The following is a 19765-nucleotide window of genomic DNA, read 5'->3' on the forward strand; positions in this document are numbered from 1 at the left end:
TTTTTTTTTTTTTTTTTTTTTGGTTTATTTAAATTTAAAATTCCGTTTAAAGTGCAACACTTAATCTTTTAATGTCATTTTCATCCACTAGCAAAAGCGTGAGTTTTATAGAATAATGAAAAAGAAAGTAACTTACTTCTCATTGAGTTTCTGTTGGAATTTCTTCCATTACCGTTATTGTTGTAGGCATTAAAGGATTGTCTTTTATTGTCCATCGACATGGGTCTTCTTTGCTGAGGTTGCTGGTTTTGTTGATTGTCTTTCAAGAAATCAATAGGACCATCATAGGGACGAATCTTGGCTAATGCATGTGTTACATTATCAATATAGGCCTTTTTGGCTATATGCGAAAATAAAATAAATAAACAAATACGCGCTTAAATTCACTCCCTTTTTACCTGTAGCTGGATGATCGAAAATAATCAAAGCTCGGGTATCAGACAACCACTTAATTCGATATCCACCACGACTCGTTTCATAACTTCTGAAAATATCATGTAAATGATGGGTTTTAAAAGCAGGAGGGAAGTCATAGCAGTCCAATACAGTAGTAGGTTCATCAACAATAGGTACTTCCACTAACAGAAACGTATGAGCCCATCATCATTGCGTATCTACACTTACCAGGCATATCTTGATAAGATTCCATGATACGACTGGCTCGCTTGCTCTTTCTTCTGTCATCATCATTGGTACTATATCTGTCATATTGTCTCAAAATGTTCTCCCAATCTTCTTGTGGTTCATTATGATCATAATCAACGGTATAGTCCCTCTTGTCCTAAAGCACCATTTAGTTACCATGCTATCCAAGGGGAGGGATTATATGCACTTACATAATCCAAATCATCGTCACCAAGGAAACTGTTGCGACTGTATCTGTTATTTGTGGAGGCGGTAGAAAGAGGTCTACGATAGCCCATCGAACTTCTCTTGTTCAGTGAGCTAGTAGATACGCTAGGTTCAATCAAAAGCTCTTGTTGCTGTTGTTGTTGCAAGATGGAAGAAGAAGTAGATGAACGGTATTTGTTATTCATATTTGAGCGCTTAGATGACAAACCTAACATCATCATCTTGGTCAGTCATCTCTAGTTTGACTCTAATAACTTACTTTTTTGTGGTTGTTGTGAAAAGGTATTGTTATAAACGTCCATTATAAACAAAAAAGAGACAGTTTAATAAGGAAGGAAATGGGGTATATTATTGGTAGAGTGAATAATAATAAAAATAAGAGAAGGAGCAAGGTTTTAAAATTTTAATTTATTTATAATCTACACACTCAAAATGAGACGGTTTAAATAAAAAAATCAAATTAAGAAATCAGATAAAAAAAAAAAATGCTTGCATGTCAGTGATGATAGAAAAAAGAGTTTTTTTTTTTTATTAGTTGTTTTATAGAATAGAAAGTTAATAAGGGGCATAATAACCGCCTCTTCCACGACTATAAAAGATAGTGTTAATGATGTGCTTCAAGAATGCAACTCTACATTACCCTCTACCACGATAACCATACATAGGAGAATGACCATAATAAGGCATACCACGGAAACCACCACGACCTCTTCCTCTTCCACGAGCAGAGAAGCCTGGAACATTTGTACGTTTGGGTGTGACCTTCAGCAAACGAGCACGGAATAAACTTTCATTTAATGCGACTGCTGCGTTTACAAAACTAGGTTCAGCAAATTCAACATAGGCATAACTAAAATTCAATGGGTGAATTAGACGAGAATAAGATGTATAGAATCGATTTACCCTTTAGGATGGCCTGTGAATTTATCGCACAAAATAGTCACTCGGTTAATTGTACCGCAAGATTGGAAATGAGCTTGAAGTTCTTCTGGAGAAGCACCATAATCAACCTATGATAATCGAGTTAAATATACTTTCTATTCTTGATAACCAAAAAAAAAAAAAAAAAAAAAAAAAAAAAGTAGCCTCTTTTTTGGTCGTTTCTTTTTTTTTTCTCCCTTCTTACATTGCCAACATAAACAGAACGACTGTCAACTGTTTCTTTATCTACATATTTTTTTTATATGTCTATTTTCTTTCTTTTTTCTTTCTCTCTTTTTTTTTATCTCTTTCTCTCTCTCTCTCTCTTTAAATTTTCCTCCAATTTACCTTCTTCAGGATGCATGGATTTCTCTACTTCAGCCTGCATTTCACGTAACTTGGCTGCTTCATCTTCCATATCCTTGACGCGCTTCTTCATATCTTCAAGTTCCTATGATAGATGTAAGAAAACACAATGAAATAAACCAAGTCATTATTACCTTGTCGACTTCAGAAGGGTCTTCTGTAGTTTCATTTTGCGTAACAGTCTCTTCAACTGGTTTAGTTGCTTGTTCTTTTTCTACAGTGCTCATAGTGTCAGATAGTATATACAAAAAAGAAAAGAAAAGAAAAGAAAAAAATAAAATAAATTTCTTTTTATATTAAAAAACAAAGTCCCATACACGTCATTTTTTTTTTATATATAGATATTTCACTCATGCTTTATTTGAGGGATAAAAAAAAAAGTGATTATAAACTATCAATGCGTTGAAATGATCTACCACCTTTTGGACGCTCATGTAATTTAGGATTGTTTTTTGCTAGGATTTCTAAAGAAACATTGATCAATTAAATTTTAAAACGCACATATATCTATATCTATATCTACCTCTATCTAGCTTTGCATAATCGACATCGCAGTCATGTCGGTCAGGGTAACGATGACTATCACAAAATACATATCCACATCTACATTTGTTAGCTGCTTGTTTAGCTAAAGGAACCTATTGTACTTATGAATATCTACACTTTCCTTGAATTGAACTTTACCTTTAATCGACATTTAAAGCATCTTCCTTTATTTGACTGAACGGGTTTTTGGTTGCTATCGTTCTCTTGAATAGATGGCGAAGCTATTGAAGAACCAGGTGCACTGCTTATTCTCGGATCGTCGGGGGAGGGACTTCGAAGGTGCTTTCTTGACTTTTCAATGTTGGTTACGATGGTGGTATCGTCAAGAGATGGTGACTTGACCTTTTCAGAAGGCTCTTTGTTCTTGGCCTTAAAGCACTGACTACACATGTTATTAAAGGCTTCACTGCCATAAAAGCCACACCCTGCTGTACAAAGAATAGGTGCTTTTTCACTGTTGCTGCTCTTATTGTCTTCCATGGTTTTCAATAAAGAAAAAAAAAAAGAAAAAGAAAGAGAAAGAAAAGAAAAGGAAATAAAGGAACTTGAAATTCAGTCAAGTTAATTTATAGGGCATCCATTTATTACATGCTTATGATATGAGGTATATGCTGTTAATGGTTTCGCTGTTGAGCCTATTAAAGAATAATAAGTTTTAAGAAAAGATATCAACACTTGCCTGATATAAAGCAGTATAGTATCCAGCGTAATACCATGACATGATCACATTGGAAAATAATTCGTTTTCTTCTGATGTGGTAGGCGGTGGCATTGGAGGTGGCTGCATAAATGACTGATCTGTATAGTACTGCTCATAAGCATTGGTATCCATCGCCTGTTCTTCTGGTGCTTCATAGACAGGATTTGGTTCTTCAAACATAGGCTCACTAGGCTCTAATATGTCTTTGGATGGTGTATGGATGACTGGCTCCGTATGTGGTGTTTCAGACTGTGTTTCTTCCTTCGAAACAAAGTCGTGTTCATGATCAAGTACAGTGGCATTAAGTCTAATAGAGAGAAAGAGATTGATGAGCTATCGAGAGAGGACATGAAACGCATTGTATTTACTGAGATTTAAAGGGCAAGTCCTTGACGAGATCAGCTGCGATTTGTTCTGGATCTCGAAGTTCAGTGGTTGGTTCATGGCATGTCTAGCTGAGATGAGTATATAGTAGGACTGAGTTAGATCTTACTTGGTAACTTGTCACGGCTGCACTCCAAAACTTAATAACGTCAGCATCCCACTTTAAGGAGGGAGAAAGGAATGAGCATAGGCCATGATTTCATATTGAATTTACCTCTTCTTGTTGACTTGCCATCATACACGCTAAAAAGAAAGAAAGAAAGAAAGAAAATAAAAATAAATAAGACGCGGTAGAGTCGCGTTTCGGAGTTTAAGTGCATTTACGCCTGGACATCAGGTACGCAGAGAGAAGGTCTACCTTAATCATTATGAAAAGAAAAAAAAAAGATATCTTTATTACCTATTCACTCAAGAGTGATTTTAAGCGTTTGATTTCTAAATCAAGCTCTTCCAAGCTTATCTTTAATGTCTTAACATCGTCGTATTTTCTGTCAGCATTGGCTTCTCGAATAAACCCTCCAACAAGTTCATATTGCTCGAGATAAGCTTGAAGTTGGGTCTCTAGTTCTTTTCTCTCTGGACTTGTCTTTTTCTTTGTTGCATGGTCTGGTTTTAGAATACGAGGTAGCATTTGCAGTGGCAACATGTTTTGCTGTAAATACATATTGGCTGCATTGCAAATATTGGCTTGAAGACGCTTCATGCAAGGAGATCTCACAGGTAAAGTATGGATACTTTTAGCTAGTGTATCATACAAAGTAAAATTATCCAAAAGTGATTTTCGGATCTTGGCAGCCATAATGAAGCTTTCATGTGTATGAGCAGTGATGTTTTCTTTTCTATGACGATATCAATCCATAGTTTGTTGTAATACACACACTTACTCTAACATAAGAATGGTTTCATGGAATTTGGGTAAAAGCTTTTCAATGTTCTTTCGAGTGATTGATAGTTGGTTATAGAGTTGGATGATAGGTAAAGGTTTAGATGCTTCTTCGTTTCTTAATTTGCGTCTAAAGACATAGCGTTGACAATCACGACAAGCTCTTGTGTCTCCCACAGGTTCATCATCAAATGTGTCTATCAAGCGTAAGGAAACAACAACAAAGTAAGTGAGGATAGTCTACCTGAAGACATGTCTGTAAATAAAGGTATCATTTTAGAACATTTTGAATTGCCACACACTACTTTTCCACATAGTCGACAATGGTGTTTGCGGTTGATCAATGTGAATGGTATTCTAACCAAACATAAGTCTATATAAGTGATGTATGCACAACTTACTCGCATAATGGACATGCTTTTACTAGGCGATCATCTTCCCATTTTGTCACTGATTGTTCACCATCTATCCCTTTGTTAAGTCATTTGAGTTTTTTGTTTCCATATTACCTCTATACTTTAGTTTCATGCTTAAGATACTGTTGCTGTTCGATACAAAAGAGGACTTGGGGGACAACATACTACCCAAACTATCTCTGGAGGAAGTTGAATCTGATCTGTCAAGTGATAGACTATTGAGAGATGCACTGGACGGGGAGAGTAAGCCAGAGTTATGGTGCGACATGGGTGGTTTTTTGGGGAGATCCGTCGATTGATGTATCCTTGCCAATTTCTCTAGTCTCTTTTCCAGCCTGTTACTCTCCAAATGCACACAATCAATGGTCTTTTCTCTCTGCTTAAGAAACAAGGCTGTCTTACTACGTGTTGTGCCCTGATGATCCCTATATCCTGGTCGACTAGTATAACATTCCACACATACTTTAGACCACACACCGTGTTGAGGATCATGACGTGCCATTCGATCAAGTTTGATTTCATACTGTGTATGTGTATCACAAAACAACTTGCCACATCTACAGAGACACATAAGCACCCTATCAGCTTGATCGAGTCCAACTTACTTGCGACAGTGTTGTCTCACTTGCTTTTCGCGGCATTCGGAAATATGACATTTATCATTGCCTGTCCCACGCTGCCAGTGGTCCCGTGTGACAAACTCACTTTGCTTATCTGTATCTGATACAAAAAAGCTGGGACTGTTGTTCAGTGACAAACTGTGGATAAACGAAGGTTCTATCCATGGCTTGAACTTGGTGTCGTTGGAAGGGGGTGAAGTGCCCGACTTGAGTGAAGTCTGCATTTTTTTTTGTGCATTGCGAAGCCAAGACATTAAAGCACCTTTTGATTCTTCCTCATTGTGTTCAATATCGAGATGCTATGCTTTTTGTATAAACAATGAATAAATAACAATATACGCTTACTCTATTCAGGTTCTGTAAAGAATGGCAGTTTATTTGGCATATAGGGCAAAGTATACCCTCAACAGGAACATAGTCTTGGTGATTCAGAGTATTAGAAAGATGGCCAGATGGTATGGCTTGCATCTCTACTGTATAGAAAGAAATAAATGGAAAAAAAACAACACACAGGTGATGTGATTTAGGTAACAATGGAGGAGGAGGTGGTGGAGGAGGAGTTTTCTTTTATACACCGCATGAGTAAGCATAATTGGTGAATCTATTCCATCATTTGTTTACAGAAAAAGGGATGTCTTTGTTCTATTTTGCAATTGTAGCATTGCTTTTGTCATTCTTTACCTACGTTTTCTTGTTGATGCATGTTGAAGAATTACTCTTGATATGATTATGCAAGTTTTAAATACACTGCATATCTGTTTTTCATGTATCATCAGTACTAGAAGTAACTTGTATGCTGTGTTATTTATTTAAAATGACTAAGAAAAGACCAAAGGATTCTACTTTTAAAACTTAGGGTAATAAAGTGTACCTATGAGCCATTATGACTTGGCCTTTTACTGAGGAACAGTAGATTTTTAAGCTTATATAGTGCTCATAAACCTTTGATCGTTCTCTGAAATGCGTTTAGTTGAAGATGGAGCTGGGGATGGGAATCATGACTTGTCAACTTGGAACTACTTTCAAAACTAGGTTGTGAGTTTTTTAAAACTCCGTAGATATCATAAAAAAAATAACGGATACTACCTTTTCGAAAATTGTCGAAATCGAAGAAATGTGATTTTGGCAGGGTTGCAGATGAATTTTTTATGTTAATATATAGCCTATATGTGAGTATAATGTACTTGAATAGCTTCCAAATGTTCATTTCTCAAAAGATATATAAATATTGTACGCTACAGCCAAAAAACAAAAATACGTTTCTTGACTTTTGCTGTTTATCCTGGTAGTAAACATATTTTCTCTTTATACCATTTAACTTTTCGTGTCTATATCTACAACTTTACTTGAGGAGTCTTTTTGATTGCTCCCCTCTTTTGTGTACTCTTAATAGCAAACGTCTTTTTTGGTCCTGTCATGATGTTCTTTCTTGGTTTTCCTGGTCACACAAGTCACGTGACAGTACTGTCTAAAGTGAAGATTGATGGATAGCTGAAGAAAGATGTAGCTGCATTTAAAGAGGGTATTCTCTGAAAGAGAATTATATGATTTCTAGACAACTTAATAAGGCCAATGGCATATATTTTTGGCAAGAACTGATCTATTAGCTTCCCTGAATAATGTAATCTTTATTCTGTTTAGTGAAGAGCAGAATCCAAAATGGGGCGATCGAATATATTGTTAGCTTCAGAATATAATCATTGTTCAGCTTGAATTATGTTCGAAGTGTTATTGAGCAACATAAAAAAAATACACATATCAAAGATATATATCTTTATACAATCGCCTTTATTAACAAGATATGGCGTTACTGCTTTTTTCCATGGACACGCTCAATCAATTGAGTCACAACTGCAGGTTCTGCCAAAGTAGAAGTATCACCTAACGAATCCTGTTCGCCGTTCACAATCTTTCGAAGAATACGACGCATAATCTTGCCAGACCGTGTCTTGGGCAAATCATTCACAACATAAATACGTTTAGGCGTGGCAAATGGACCAATCACTTTTCTGACTTGCAAAGCTAACTCTTTATCAAGGCCCTCTGAATCTTCAATGTTGGGCTTCAATGTACAATAAGCGTGGATACATTGACCTGTTAAATCGTCTTGGCCACCTACAACGGCTGCCTCAGCAACAGAATGATGCAGGATTAAAGCAGATTCAATTTCGGCAGTCGACAGTCGATGACCCGATACATTAATGACATCTATGATTGATTCAGCATCTAATAGGACAAAAAGTTGCACTTACCATCCACACGTCCTTCAATAAAGATATAGCCATCTTTATCACGACGAGCGCCATCGCCTGTAAAGTAATATCCTTTGTAGGGCTTGAGATAGGTATCAAGGTAACGATAATGATTGTTATAAACACTACGAGCAATCGAGGGCCAAGGTTGACTGATAGCCAAGACACCACTCACATCATTTCCTTTAAGTTCTTGACCACTGACAGGATCCAAAATGACAGGCTGAACACCAAAAAAGGGGAAAGTAGCACTTCCTGGCTTGGTTGCTGTGGCTCCAGGTAAAGGCGTGACGATGATAGAGCCGGTTTCTGTTTGCCAATAGGTATCGACCACAGCACATTGGCCTTTACCAACTTTTTCATTGTACCATAACCATGCTTCGGGATTGATGGGTTCACCTACAGAACCAATGACACGAAGTGAGCTGAGATCAACGCCATCGATCCATTTATCGCCTAAACGACGAAGAGCTCGAATGGCCGTGGGCGCTGTGTAGAATTGAGTGACCTTGTGTTTGGCTATTAATTGCCAGAAACGAGATGGGCTTGGATAAGTAGGAGTCGATTCAAACAAAACTGTTGTGGCACCTAGTGCAAGAGGACCATAAACAATGTAGGTATGACCCTATATATATATATACACACAAAAAAGTTGACCTATGCATCTATCAATGTATAGCGACTTACAGTAATCCAGCCAATATCAGCCATACAAGCATGAATATCTCCTTCATGATAATCAAAGACGTATTTAACAGTAGCAGCGGCACCCAAAAGATAACCGCCTGTCGTGTGCACCACACCCTTAGGCGTACCTGTGGATCCTGAAGTGTAGAGTAAGAACAAAGGGTCTTCAGCATTGACATTGACTGGAGCGCAATAAGGGCGTGCTTTTGCCATTTCTTCGTGCCACCAAAGATCGCGACCTGAGGTAAAAGGCACATCGGATCCCGTACGACGCAACACCAAAACATGTTCAACGGTAGGTGTTGACTTCAATGCTTCATCGACAATGCGTTTGGTAGCAATGTTTTTACCCCCACGACGACCCTCATCAGCTGTCAAGACAACGCGAGCACCACAATCATTGATACGGTCACGTAAGGAATCCGAAGAGAATCCAGCAAACACCACTGAATGAACAGCACCAATACGTGCACAAGCCAACATGGCATAAACAGCTTCAGGCACCATAGGCATATAAATAGCCACATTATCACCTTTGCGTACATCCAATGCCTTGAGCGTATTTGCTACACGACATACTTGCTGTAATAATTCACGATAGGTAATGTTGCGTACATTTTCAGGTTCATCACCTTCATGAATAATAGCAATCTATAGAAACATGAGCTGTTGATGCATTCTTCAAAACATGACTCACCTTGTCTGGTGTCACTAATGCATGGCGGTCAACACAATTGACTGAAACATTTAATTCGCCTTCCAAGAACCAAGCAATATCTCCTTGTTCAAAACTACCGCTTTGAACAGTTTCAAAAGGTTTTGACCAATTCAATAAGTCTCGTGCAAGCTAACAGAAATGAGTTATGTGTTGTATCGATATCTTGACATACATTGCCAAAGAACTTCTTCGGGTCTTTTACACTCTCTTCCCATTTGGTTTTGTAGTCTTCAAAACTAGAAATATAAGGCTTTGGAATATCATTTCCATTTAGTAGTCGAGAAGGAACAGGGAATACAGCATCAGTAGCTCCAACAGTCATTATGAATAGCTTTTGAGAAAAAAACAATAACAAAAAAGGTTTATTTTTATATTAATAGAGGTACCTGCACTGTGTGTGTGTGTGTGATCTTAGATGACATAAGCTAAACAAACCCCATTGTGAGACAATGACAAGATTCACACACACCCACTTTGAATGTGCCACATCAATCCCAAGTTTTAATTTTACCCCAGATTATTTTCTCACTGAAACAGTTGTCTTGGGAAACAAACTCTTTATGTATGTATATTTGTGTGTGTGTGTGTGTGTGTGTTTGTATTTGTATATACGCGTATATTCCTAGAAAGATTTAAAAAAAAAAAAAAACGAAAAAAAAGGGATGTATAATATACAAGTGTTTGAATTGGTGATATGCAGTTTAGTTGGGTCCTAATGGTTCGTAACTCCAAATACGAGCACGATTATCACCGGAACCAGTAGCAAACATAGGCTTATGACCAGGACTTGTGGCAACAGAAATCACTAAAATAACAAGATAAGCCTGATGAAATACAATTTCTCTTCCCCTTACCAGAATTTTTGTGACCTTGAAGCATAAACTGTGTTTGTCCTGTACGAGGATCCCAAAATTGAACGCCACGGTCCTTTGAGCCAGAGACAATCCAATTACCATCAGGTGTAGTAGCGACAGATAAAACAAAGTCCTGTTATCATAAGTACATACATACATACACATACACAACATCTTACTTTGTGACCAGTGAATACTTGAATACAGGCACTCTTGCGATCATATCCTCCATTTGATCTTTCACCGCCCAATTGCCACATTCTCAACGTCTTATCTAAACTACCACTCACTAATGTCTTTCCATCTGGCATAAAAGCAACAGAATACACACTATCCTTATGTCCTTCTAAACGCTCCAACAGTTGGCCTGTAACAGCATCCCAAACACGAACCACTTTGTCCAGACTACCAGCAGCAACAAGACGGCTGTCAGGGGAAATGGCAACACTGGTCACACCCAAATCTTGTTGCTCTACATCATTAATGCGGAGCTCATGTAAGCAACGAATGCTTTGCCAGTCCCAGATACGGGCTGTTCGGTCACCTGAACCAGAAACAAGAATACGACCATCACGACTGAACTCAAGTGAGTAAATGTCTTGTTCATGACCGGACAAGATACCACGAATACGCTTCTTTGCAATATCCCAAATCTAAACAAGTTGTTAATGTAAGATTCTTTTCTCTATTGACTTACTCTGATTTGTTTGTCTTCAGCACCTGTAGCCAAGAATTTGCCATCAGGACTGAAACTAACTGAACGAATATAAAGATCACCGTCACGACCAGCATTTTCATCTTGAAGAACACTATCTAAAGTAAATAAAACGTTTATATGAGGAAGCAGACTTACGCAACACGAGTAGCAGACATAGTATCGTAAATATAAGTGGCTTGATTACAACCAGCAGCAAGGAAACGACCATCAGCACTAAATTTAACGCAACAGACAACACTACCATGTTCAAAAGTATGAACAAGGTCTACTTTAAGATAACGGGTAGCTTTAGGATTGAACCTATGATGGTCATATAAGTAAATAAATTCTTAAATAATAATACACATACAATGCAAACCAGTCTTGTCCTTCCACCTTCATATTAGGAGGAACACTTTCAGGGTTAATGTCACCAAGGGCTTCTGAAGCTCCAGTATTGTGAGGACCAGCCCCGGACTTGACAGGATTGACACCAGCTCGAGTAGCAGTGACTAAACAAGATTTAGCTTGATTATCGCGATCTGATAACTTACGCTGTGATGGCGGTGGTGGTGGTGGAGCATTAGAAGGAAGAGGGGAACCACCATTGATATAAGGTGTACCTGAAGAGGGATGGCCAGAAACACCAGAAGAAGGATGAGGTGGGCCACTGGGTGGAGGGGGACCAGCTGGAGGGTAATTGGGATGATGAACAGGAGGTTTAGCTTCCATTAAAGAAGATGGTGGTACTTGAGGTGGTTGTTGGTAACCAGAGGGACCTAATTATCATCTTTTTTTTAAAAAAAAAGACCATGTTGAAATTCAATCACTTACCAACATAACCACCACCTGCGACAGGAGGTGGAGGAGGAGGAGCAGAAACAGCAGCAGTAGCAGCGGTAGGACCAGGAGCATTTCCATGTTGTTGAACATGTTGTGCCTATGTAAATAATTTAAAACTCACTATTTTTCTCTTATCATACTTTACTTGTTGATCCAACTGTTGACGAAGTCTTGCAATTTCTTCTTCATATCTATATAGACCATGAGTTATGAATTTAATACAGTATATATCTTACTGTTTCTTTATCATTTGTTGAGTTCTTTCGAGATCAATCAAGTTTTGTTGAAAGAGACTCATCTCTTGTATTTGATTATTCACTAAGAGATGGTTAATGACGCGCTTCTATAAGTACCACTTACTCTTGTGCTCATATTCATCTCTTTGGTTCTTACAGACAATGACTTCTTGAGCAAGTTGATCATATTCGTTTTTGACGGCATCCAGTAATTCAATCAAACGACTAGACGTAGGTGGCCCCATGGGTCGATGGTTATAAACAGACATTTTCTATAGATACTTTTTGTTTTGTGCTCTCTAGTCAAAGTTATGCTCAGTCAAACTAAACAAGATGGAACGTGTGTCTGTAAAAGATAGGGGGAGAAGGAAAAACAAAAACAAAATATGGAAAGGGCCTCTGTGTTTTTTTTAGCCGTAGTTTAATCGCCGCCATTTTCTTTTTATTTCGACAGTTATGGATAAATGCAGTGTTTATTTGTAAATCACACAATAATAAAGTTAAATTATAGTTTTGATGAATTTACACTGTTTATTTTATTACAAGTTATTGTTTATCGATGGTTCTTCAGTACCTGATATGAGATCAATGTTTAAAAGGCACGACATATTGTAAAAGCATCAGAGAAAAAGTCAACAAGAAAAAAAAAGACGAAGTTTATGGTTACAAATGCCACATATATAGCAGTGTTGATATAACTTCAATTGAAATAGAGGTTGCTATTGCTTAGAGTAAGTGATTCGTGTATTGTATCTAGAGTTTATTATGTATTCAGATATCACTTTTATAGCATTTTCTAATCCAAAATATATGTTGTAAATGACTCAGTTTGGTACTTGGATCAAATAACTGATAGGAACTTGTTTAAAATCAAGTCAGGTTACCATGGTGCATCAAGTGAGATTAATATGCTTTAGTAATTAAAGCTACAAGAAAAATATATGGTTTACTAAGACTGATTGCAATATAAGGTACAGAATAGTATATATATATATATAGCTTTTCCAGGTTCAAAACTTGAACTATATCTATTAAAAGAAACACTACTTACTACACAGCATAATGGTAAACCGCGTGTATTATAAGCTAAAAGTGTTTCTTTTCGCCTTAAATGTGATATTTGCAGGATATCCTAAGACATAAGGGGTCTGAAGTTACTTTTACAACTTAATGTTTTGAATTTAAAGCAAGAAGCACAGCAGCTATTATTTTATGCTAATTGAGATTTATTGAAAATGTTTACAAGACAATTATTTCTAGTATGCTGTGGACTGTGAAGAGGTTTATTAATTTGTTGCATTAAGAGACTTGGTTCAGTAAAGTAACAATAGTAGTTTTGTGGTATTAGTTATGCTTTTGATATCAAATATCAGTTGATATACAGTAGACAGTAGACAGTAGACAGTAAGCAGTAAGCAGTAAGCAGTAAGCAGTAAAGAGAGCAAGTTCGTATATAGCGCAAGCAACTTTGTGGTAGAATTCAGAGGATAAGCCTTATTGCTAAAGCTTAGTTCTGTTGGCTCTTTCCTCACAACAAACCTATCAGTGTTGACAAAGGGAAGCACAGGTAATGTTTGTGAACCCTTCTACCAATAATCCCTACAGGTCTACTATGTATCCTTCAAGACAATGCATAGTGCGTTTCCCTCTTTCGGTACTTTGCCTATCAGGAGTAGACGTTCGCGGAAGTTGGCCAACAACAGATACCCTTGTTTTACGCGATTCAATAAGCGGCATCAGTCTTCCTTCTACCAGCCAGTTACTCACAGAGATAAAATCAGAGAGAAGGTTCTTGTCAATAAGGACGTTCTTTTTTTTTCTTTTTTGCTTGTGTGTTCTTGTAGAGTACCCAGAAGACAGATAGACAAAAGAGAATCAGATGGATCAAGTATTGAAATGTATGCTAAATAGTCTCAGCCTTTTGATTTGTAAAGAAGAGACACCATAGTATTGCTTGATTTGAAGAGACGCGGAGACAGAGACTAACAATATTAGCTACATAAATTTAATGCTACATAATACCTTTTTTTTTGTTTTGCATTTAAGTCTTGAGAATGAGAAATAAGATGAAAGAAAGACAAAAAAAAAAGGTTTTTTTCTAGACTCGCTTTTTATCATTTACACTTGCTTTGTTCCCATGCTTTAGAGATGAGATCTTTTTGTTTATATTGGCTTCATTATGATGAAAAGAACTTTCGATGGCATAAACAACTTTGTTGATTTGTGTAACTTTCAAAGATCAATTTGCTCTCAAGTATGTAAAAACTATACAAGTCTATATGCTTATTGACAATGTATTATGGCACACAGACAAGATAGAATCTATCATTTATCACTATCTGAAAATATTGTTCTAAAGAGAACATAGCGGATACTTTGTCCTTACTTGTATCGCAAAGTAAATCGTTTGTTTACATTATGTTGATTACTAAACTGATAGTCGAAAGTAACGCCTAGGACCAGTCTATGATCTGTTTACATCAATGAATACGAGTTTTGTTACAAAAGAAAGTTTTGAGTTTATCAAGGTTTTATTTTTAGGGAAAAGCTATGGTAATACTTTTCAAGCTCATGCTAAACGTAATAAGAGAGACGAAAAGAGATATTTAATCATCAAAAATCAATAATAATCAATTATGATTTGTGTGAGAAATAAGCCTCCTTTTTGTGCTCTTTTCATTGTTGGTGTTATTTTTATCTTCACATGAAAGAAAAAAGCGGAGAATGATTATAGTTTAAGTCCTCTGTCCCAGAATGAATTCTGTATCAATTGATATCATGGACGAGTTTTATTATTATTATTATTATTATCAAACATAAAGAGAGAAGCATTTAGTTCAATCATAGATGATCAGCTCATGTTATAGAAGAGAAAGGAGAGAAAAAGGGATATTTTTACGTCTAAAAAACTGAAAAGTGCAGTGTCAATTGCATTGTTTATGCAAACAAACAGCTTTTGTTGTAGTATAGAATCAGATGCTCTTTCTTTCCTCTCACCATAAACTGATCCTTATCAAAAGAAAAAAAAAGGAGATGAGTGTGAAAAAAGAAAAAGCAGATGGCATATAAGATTATAAAACACTTTTTTTTTTTTTTTTTTTTTTTTTTTTTTGCTTTCAACTGCTCCTTCATAATCTTAGTTGAGTTGCTAGCTTGTTAGTATTGTTCTCTTGTTTCTTTGGTGGTGGCCCTGTATTGTTGTGTTCTGATGCCGTGTTCTAACTTGATGTTTTTGAGGTAAGTTTTCCCTTTATGTATATAAGTGTATGCACTGGATCCTGTGTGCTTGTTACAATTAAAGACTACGCTTTTTTGTCAGATGTTATGGCATTTCGATGAGGAATTGTATAGATGTTGTCGCCAGTTAGCAGTGACAATGACTGTTCGTTTTTGTAACGGGGGTGTCTCTGGAGATCTGACAAAACTGTCAAATTGCAGAAGTTTGATAGGGTATAGAAGTGCAATTCGATTGCCTTCACACAGCTGTTCCTGCGAATAACTTCTAAATGAAGTAAAATCAAAGATCGGCACTATTTATTTTTTAGAATAAATACAACGGTACTCTCTTTTTTAAATAAGTATCGTATTTAATATTAACAATATGCAGAACGCAATAACGAGAAACTGCTGTAAATATATGCATATGCTAGGATAGATGAGTTGAATAAATATTATAACTATAAACTCAAACTCTGTGTGGTTAGATATGCCTTAAATGGACTACATAATCTCATGATAAAAGACATCCACAGACAGTGATGCTTAAACATACCCTCTTTGGCCTCAGAAGTATTATGTACTATTGTGAATCTTACTCGTGCACATTTTGTGCATCAAATAATGTAAGAAGAGGTACCATTTTACTAGTCGATATTCACTGAAAAGGCCGTTTTTCTACCAACTACAGTGTGCAACGAACTTTGAATGCAGATTTGAAGGCAATGTTCAAATCGAGTCGTCCTTTTCATCGTAACAAACTCGTTTTTTTTTTGTTAGAAGTACCTAAAAATGCTATTTTCTGAAACTCCCTGGAATGTTTTCAAAAATCGCTATCCCAAGATCCAAAGAGCTCTTGATCAAAGTTTTTTCATTCTCTCTTCACAAAACCTCCATGGGTCAAGAATGAAGCTCATCTAGCTGCCATACCAATGGTACTATTTAATTTCTGGGTTCAAAAAAATCATTTCAATAGTCTGGTTGTCGAGCAATGGTGGATCAAAGAATAGTGCATTTAAGCAGTGTTTTGAACGTTTTTGCTCTATATTTATCACAAAACTTGTTAGATACTGACCCATTTGAAGCGTCTTATGTTTTTTGACACTCAAAAACATAGAGAATAGAGATACATGCATTTCATAATGTAAATGTAGAGCAAATGAGCATAGAGCATACGATTTAGCAGCGATGCGGAGATTGAAGTAAAACAATTCCACTTCATCCAGCCGCATAAAAAATCAAGCCCTTGGCATTCTTGACTTGTTTTCTCAGCAGAAATCACTATATTACCATTGGCTTCATCCTTTTTTGTGTCCTCAAGCTGAACGTTCTCTGATACAAGACTTTCTAGCAGCACATACCCGTGCTTTGCTTCAGACTGAACATCTGCTCTTGGGTCTGCTCTTTCCTCGTTCTCGCCCAGGCCAACTCAGGCAATTGGCAAGTAACACTGTCACAATGTGCTGCCAGACGATGAATGCTATTCCTAGGAAACAATACTCATACATGCCAAACCCTATCGAATGCCTTCTACTACCATTACGCTCAATTGTTTTACCATCTGACACCTTTGACTTGCCTCTCAAGCTACGCACAGTAACAGTTTCCTATCTATATGAGTACCATCCACAGGGTCACTATTTGGCACCAATACCAGTTTCTTCCTTTCCCCTGGATATCCGTCGTAGTGTCAGAAAATATATTCAAGCAGTGAATCAAAATCATTGTCAACTGGAGCCATTCTTTGGTCAATGCCTTGCTCGTACTTCATTAGACTTATACAATCCTGTGCATATTCCTGCAATCCAGCGGTCTCTTGGTTTCTTTTCTTTTGTGCGTATGTTGAAACTGCCTTTTGACAATGAAAATTTCATTGCCCTCAAGAATGGTGGCTATACTTTCCGTAAGGTCATCACGCAAGCTGACTTGTCTGATATCATTGCCCGGCAAGAAGTTTCTTCTGCTGCTTGGAAGTACTTTTGGTGTATACCTATCACAACATTGCAGAGAAATGTGATGTATCGATTTCTGACTCACAAGATTCGCACTCGCTTACTTCTATCCAAGGTTTTTCCTGCTCGCTTCCCTACTGCTACCTGCATTTTGTGTGGCGATCAGGAGACTGCGTACCATTTCTTCTTTCGCTGCCTCCAAAAACTTCCGTTCTGGGATGCCTTGATCAGGGAATTTTTGTGGCCAGGCACCTCTCTGGATCTAGTCTCTGATGCACTTGCATCTTTCAATTTTTCTCGGATTCGGTCTCAAACCAACTGTCCTCTTTCAGTAGCCATGGTAACCTTGATCTGTCTCTCTGAAATCTGGAAGGCCCATTGGGCTCATACCATGCAGAACCAGCCATTCCATTATCTCTCTGTTTTTCGCAGCACTCGCTATCAAATTAAGCGTATAGCTGCTAAAAATGACCTTTCATCTTGAGAAGTCTTTTCTCGCAATAGCTGTTCTTCTTTCCTTTTATATTTTTCTACTTTCTTATTATCGTACCAATTTTGTTTTTCTTTATATTCTCTTACAATAAATAATTGTCGAACACCTCTTTTCTTGGGCCCCTCTCGAGACCACTAATACGTGCGGCAAATAAAATCATTAAAAAAAAACCAAGCCTTTGCTTAGAACTACATAAAGACGCAGTTTTATGACTTTGATCCAGTGACAAACATTGTAGATCTTTACTTTTTGAGTATATTGACACAGGAAATACACCAAGTTTGCTGCTAAAGTTTTGAGGAAATAGGCAAAAATGTTTGTAAGGTTTCTCACCCATATCTCATTATTTCTACAGTACACCTGACAAGCAAACATATGCACTAGAAACTGCAGCTTTTTACATTCACTTTGAATATTTAAGCTTGTCAATAGCTCTATTTTCCGTCTTGTAACGTCAAAAAGAAGCTCAAAAAGCTGTCAAATTCAAGATTTCTACAAGCAATACCCTTTGGTCAAAAAAGGCTTTTGACCAAGTTTTGGATGTCTCCTTTTTTTTTGTCCAAATAGGCTCTAAAAGTACCATATAAGTAGAATAATTTTTTCTCAAGGGAACAAGGATAAGAAATGCATAGAGAAAAAAATGTTGATCTAATAATGTTTGTTGGCGTGTGCCTGTAGCCAAAAAAAAGAAGAGAGAGAGCTGACTGATTATTGAAAATAGCAGAGTTCACATGATATCATGCTTTGTAAAGACCATCCTTGACAGGAAGAAATATGTAGAGCTCTATTCGACACACGCTGTGAGCTATTTCAACCTAGTATGTATATTAAAGCACTGGGTTACATGCGAGTGAAAGAGGCATGCGGCACAAGAACACGACTTAGGATTATTTCCAGATAGTCAAACAATTCGTCAGTAAATTAGACGGATACGCTCGAGATTGGTTCTAGGAAGTTAGGGAAACGAGTGTTTTGACACCAATAGAGATTAGCATGGTCATAGTTGAGTGTTATATATGAGCAACGATTGAGAGAATAAAAGTTAATCAGAACCAAACAAGGCTTAAAAAGACTGATTTATTATAGCTTACACTCTTTATATATTGTGTGAGTTATTCATGACTGGAATGTCCTGATAGACATTCTTTGAGTGTGGTATAAAGCAGAGTGTACTAGAATGAACAGTGACAACAACTAAGATTGTTTACTGTTGGTATGTATACACAGGGGACAAATATCTACAGTGTTGTCTGCGGTATAAATCCGCCACACCCAAATTAGGCTTATTCTGTAATGTTGTTGTATCCTTAATATCATTGACTGAGTTATACAGGAGCTGTATGTATACAATACTGAGCGAACCTGATTAGAACCAATTTACAAAGCACTTCAGGCTAGATGCCTCTGCTTCTAAAAAGAATTCAGAAGAAAAGGTGTCATGTCGTAAGTGACTGAACCAGAGAGAGCATGCTCGATGATGTCTTTCTCAGGTACATTTATTGGAGTCCCATCTATAGCCTAGTGTGAGACTATACTCAGCACATTGATTTCGCTTCGATTTCGTTTCGGCAAACCTCGTAAATATCAGAACTCTAATGAATGTAATGAATTCATAAAAATAGTTTACAACTCCGGCATCATTTATGCCGACATTGCAAGTATGCCATTTGCGTACTCAAAAAAATATTTTTTGAAAAATAATAAATCAAAAAACTTTCTGCAATGATAAAAATATAAAAAATAGAAAAATCCTTATTTTTTTTGCTTAAAATTAAAAAAAAAGCTTGCTTTTCAGATTTTCAATTTTAAATTAAAAAACGAATCTACCAGGCAGTAATACCCTTTTTAAACTAAACAACAAAATCATCATCTGGTAGATTCGTTTTTTAATTTAAAATTGAAAAACTGAAAAGCAAGCTTTTTTTTCTAATTTTAAGCAGAAAAATTAGAAAACTTCTTTTTATTTTTTTTGTATTGCAGAAAATGCTTTTAATTTATTCTAAAATAGTGGTTTTTTATTATTTTTCAAAATATATTTTTTCGAGTACGCAAATGGCATTGTGGTGTTTAGGTTGTAAAATGAAATAGAATAGAAAATAGAAAGAAAACAAACAAATACAGTGACACTG

At 36.7% G+C, this 19765-nt stretch overlaps 7 protein-coding genes across 7 annotated transcripts; all 7 read right to left on the minus strand.

Moving 5' to 3' along the window:
* Positions 1-12: 12 nt before the first annotated feature.
* Positions 13-1244, minus strand: B0P05DRAFT_549282 (uncharacterized protein). Its single transcript, XM_051579114.1, has 6 exons — positions 1112-1244; positions 837-1060; positions 625-781; positions 399-578; positions 137-340; positions 13-87 (listed from the first exon to the last, which is right to left on the minus strand). The coding sequence occupies exons 1-6, from the start codon at positions 1152-1154 to the stop codon at positions 47-49; spliced, it is 849 nt and encodes a 282-aa protein (XP_051433058.1). The 5' UTR covers positions 1155-1244; the 3' UTR covers positions 13-46.
* A 104-nt stretch (positions 1245-1348) lies between these two features.
* B0P05DRAFT_549284 (uncharacterized protein) lies at positions 1349-2391 on the minus strand. Its single transcript, XM_051579115.1, has 6 exons — positions 2274-2391; positions 2122-2224; positions 1979-2019; positions 1756-1862; positions 1493-1702; positions 1349-1441 (listed from the first exon to the last, which is right to left on the minus strand). Exons 1-6 carry the CDS (start codon positions 2364-2366, stop codon positions 1408-1410), a joined length of 588 nt encoding a protein of 195 aa, XP_051433059.1. The 5' UTR covers positions 2367-2391; the 3' UTR covers positions 1349-1407.
* A 71-nt stretch (positions 2392-2462) lies between these two features.
* On the minus strand, positions 2463-3197 carry B0P05DRAFT_549291 (uncharacterized protein). The gene is made up of 3 exons (XM_051579116.1): positions 2824-3197; positions 2663-2777; positions 2463-2603 (listed from the first exon to the last, which is right to left on the minus strand). The coding sequence occupies exons 1-3, from the start codon at positions 3163-3165 to the stop codon at positions 2524-2526; spliced, it is 537 nt and encodes a 178-aa protein (XP_051433060.1). The 5' UTR covers positions 3166-3197; the 3' UTR covers positions 2463-2523.
* Positions 3198-3299: 102 nt separating this feature from the next.
* B0P05DRAFT_549292 (uncharacterized protein) lies at positions 3300-4003 on the minus strand. The gene has a single exon (XM_051579117.1). It carries the CDS (start codon positions 3563-3565, stop codon positions 3341-3343), a length of 225 nt encoding a protein of 74 aa, XP_051433061.1. The 5' UTR covers positions 3566-4003; the 3' UTR covers positions 3300-3340.
* On the minus strand, positions 3972-6389 carry B0P05DRAFT_176883 (FYVE zinc finger-domain-containing protein). Its single transcript, XM_051573150.1, has 8 exons — positions 6034-6389; positions 5674-5987; positions 5162-5625; positions 5054-5117; positions 4897-5009; positions 4654-4849; positions 4170-4608; positions 3972-4123 (listed from the first exon to the last, which is right to left on the minus strand). Exons 1-7 carry the CDS (start codon positions 6154-6156, stop codon positions 4170-4172), a joined length of 1713 nt encoding a protein of 570 aa, XP_051433062.1. The 5' UTR covers positions 6157-6389; the 3' UTR covers positions 3972-4123.
* Positions 6390-7299: 910 nt separating this feature from the next.
* On the minus strand, positions 7300-9692 carry B0P05DRAFT_549306 (acetyl-coenzyme A synthetase). Its single transcript, XM_051579118.1, has 5 exons — positions 9518-9692; positions 9325-9474; positions 8628-9278; positions 7941-8565; positions 7300-7896 (listed from the first exon to the last, which is right to left on the minus strand). The coding sequence occupies exons 1-5, from the start codon at positions 9665-9667 to the stop codon at positions 7496-7498; spliced, it is 1977 nt and encodes a 658-aa protein (XP_051433063.1). The 5' UTR covers positions 9668-9692; the 3' UTR covers positions 7300-7495.
* A 127-nt stretch (positions 9693-9819) lies between these two features.
* On the minus strand, positions 9820-12463 carry B0P05DRAFT_549314 (WD40-repeat-containing domain protein). The gene is made up of 11 exons (XM_051579119.1): positions 12100-12463; positions 11976-12057; positions 11885-11930; positions 11731-11836; positions 11451-11675; positions 11267-11408; positions 11053-11217; positions 10897-11008; positions 10379-10852; positions 10200-10332; positions 9820-10150 (listed from the first exon to the last, which is right to left on the minus strand). Exons 1-11 carry the CDS (start codon positions 12242-12244, stop codon positions 10047-10049), a joined length of 1734 nt encoding a protein of 577 aa, XP_051433064.1. The 5' UTR covers positions 12245-12463; the 3' UTR covers positions 9820-10046.
* Positions 12464-19765: the final 7302 nt, after the last annotated feature.

This window comes from Gilbertella persicaria, assembly GCF_025201335.1.
Source record: "Gilbertella persicaria strain CBS 190.32 chromosome Unknown B0P05scaffold_30, whole genome shotgun sequence".
Taxonomy (NCBI): domain Eukaryota; kingdom Fungi; phylum Mucoromycota; class Mucoromycetes; order Mucorales; family Choanephoraceae; genus Gilbertella; species Gilbertella persicaria.

Coding starts and splice junctions, on each gene's coding strand:
- B0P05DRAFT_549282 (XM_051579114.1), bottom strand. CDS start 1,154: ATGGACGTTTATAACAATACCTTTTCACAACAACCACAAAAAA. Junction 1,061..1,111: donor TTCACAACAACCACAAAAAA/GTAAGTTATTAG, acceptor TGATGATGTTAG/GTTTGTCATCTAAGCGCTCA. Junction 341..398: donor TTTCGATCATCCAGCTACAG/GTAAAAAGGGAG, acceptor TTTCGCATATAG/CCAAAAAGGCCTATATTGAT.
- B0P05DRAFT_549314 (XM_051579119.1), bottom strand. CDS start 12,244: ATGTCTGTTTATAACCATCGACCCATGGGGCCACCTACGTCTAGTCGT. Junction 11,837..11,884: donor GTCAACAGTTGGATCAACAA/GTAAAGTATGAT, acceptor TTATTTACATAG/GCACAACATGTTCAACAACA. Junction 10,333..10,378: donor AAGTATTCACTGGTCACAAA/GTAAGATGTTGT, acceptor TTATGATAACAG/GACTTTGTTTTATCTGTCGC.
- B0P05DRAFT_549284 (XM_051579115.1), bottom strand. CDS start 2,366: ATGAGCACTGTAGAAAAAGAACAAGCAACTAAACCAGTTGAAGAGACT. Junction 1,703..1,755: donor TTCACAGGCCATCCTAAAGG/GTAAATCGATTC, acceptor ATTGAATTTTAG/TTATGCCTATGTTGAATTTG. Junction 1,442..1,492: donor TATGGTTATCGTGGTAGAGG/GTAATGTAGAGT, acceptor TATCTTTTATAG/TCGTGGAAGAGGCGGTTATT.
- B0P05DRAFT_549292 (XM_051579117.1), bottom strand. CDS start 3,565: ATGTTTGAAGAACCAAATCCTGTCTATGAAGCACCAGAAGAACAGGCG.
- B0P05DRAFT_176883 (XM_051573150.1), bottom strand. CDS start 6,156: ATGCAAGCCATACCATCTGGCCATCTTTCTAATACTCTGAATCACCAA. Junction 5,988..6,033: donor CTTTACAGAACCTGAATAGA/GTAAGCGTATAT, acceptor CAAAAAGCATAG/CATCTCGATATTGAACACAA. Junction 5,118..5,161: donor CATGAAACTAAAGTATAGAG/GTAATATGGAAA, acceptor ACAAAGGGATAG/ATGGTGAACAATCAGTGACA.
- B0P05DRAFT_549291 (XM_051579116.1), bottom strand. CDS start 3,165: ATGGAAGACAATAAGAGCAGCAACAGTGAAAAAGCACCTATTCTTTGT. Junction 2,778..2,823: donor GCTTTAAATGTCGATTAAAG/GTAAAGTTCAAT, acceptor TAAGTACAATAG/GTTCCTTTAGCTAAACAAGC. Junction 2,604..2,662: donor TTATGCAAAGCTAGATAGAG/GTAGATATAGAT, acceptor ATGTTTCTTTAG/AAATCCTAGCAAAAAACAAT.
- B0P05DRAFT_549306 (XM_051579118.1), bottom strand. CDS start 9,667: ATGACTGTTGGAGCTACTGATGCTGTATTCCCTGTTCCTTCTCGACTA. Junction 9,475..9,517: donor CGAAGAAGTTCTTTGGCAAT/GTATGTCAAGAT, acceptor CATTTCTGTTAG/CTTGCACGAGACTTATTGAA. Junction 7,897..7,940: donor TATTGAAGGACGTGTGGATG/GTAAGTGCAACT, acceptor AATCAATCATAG/ATGTCATTAATGTATCGGGT.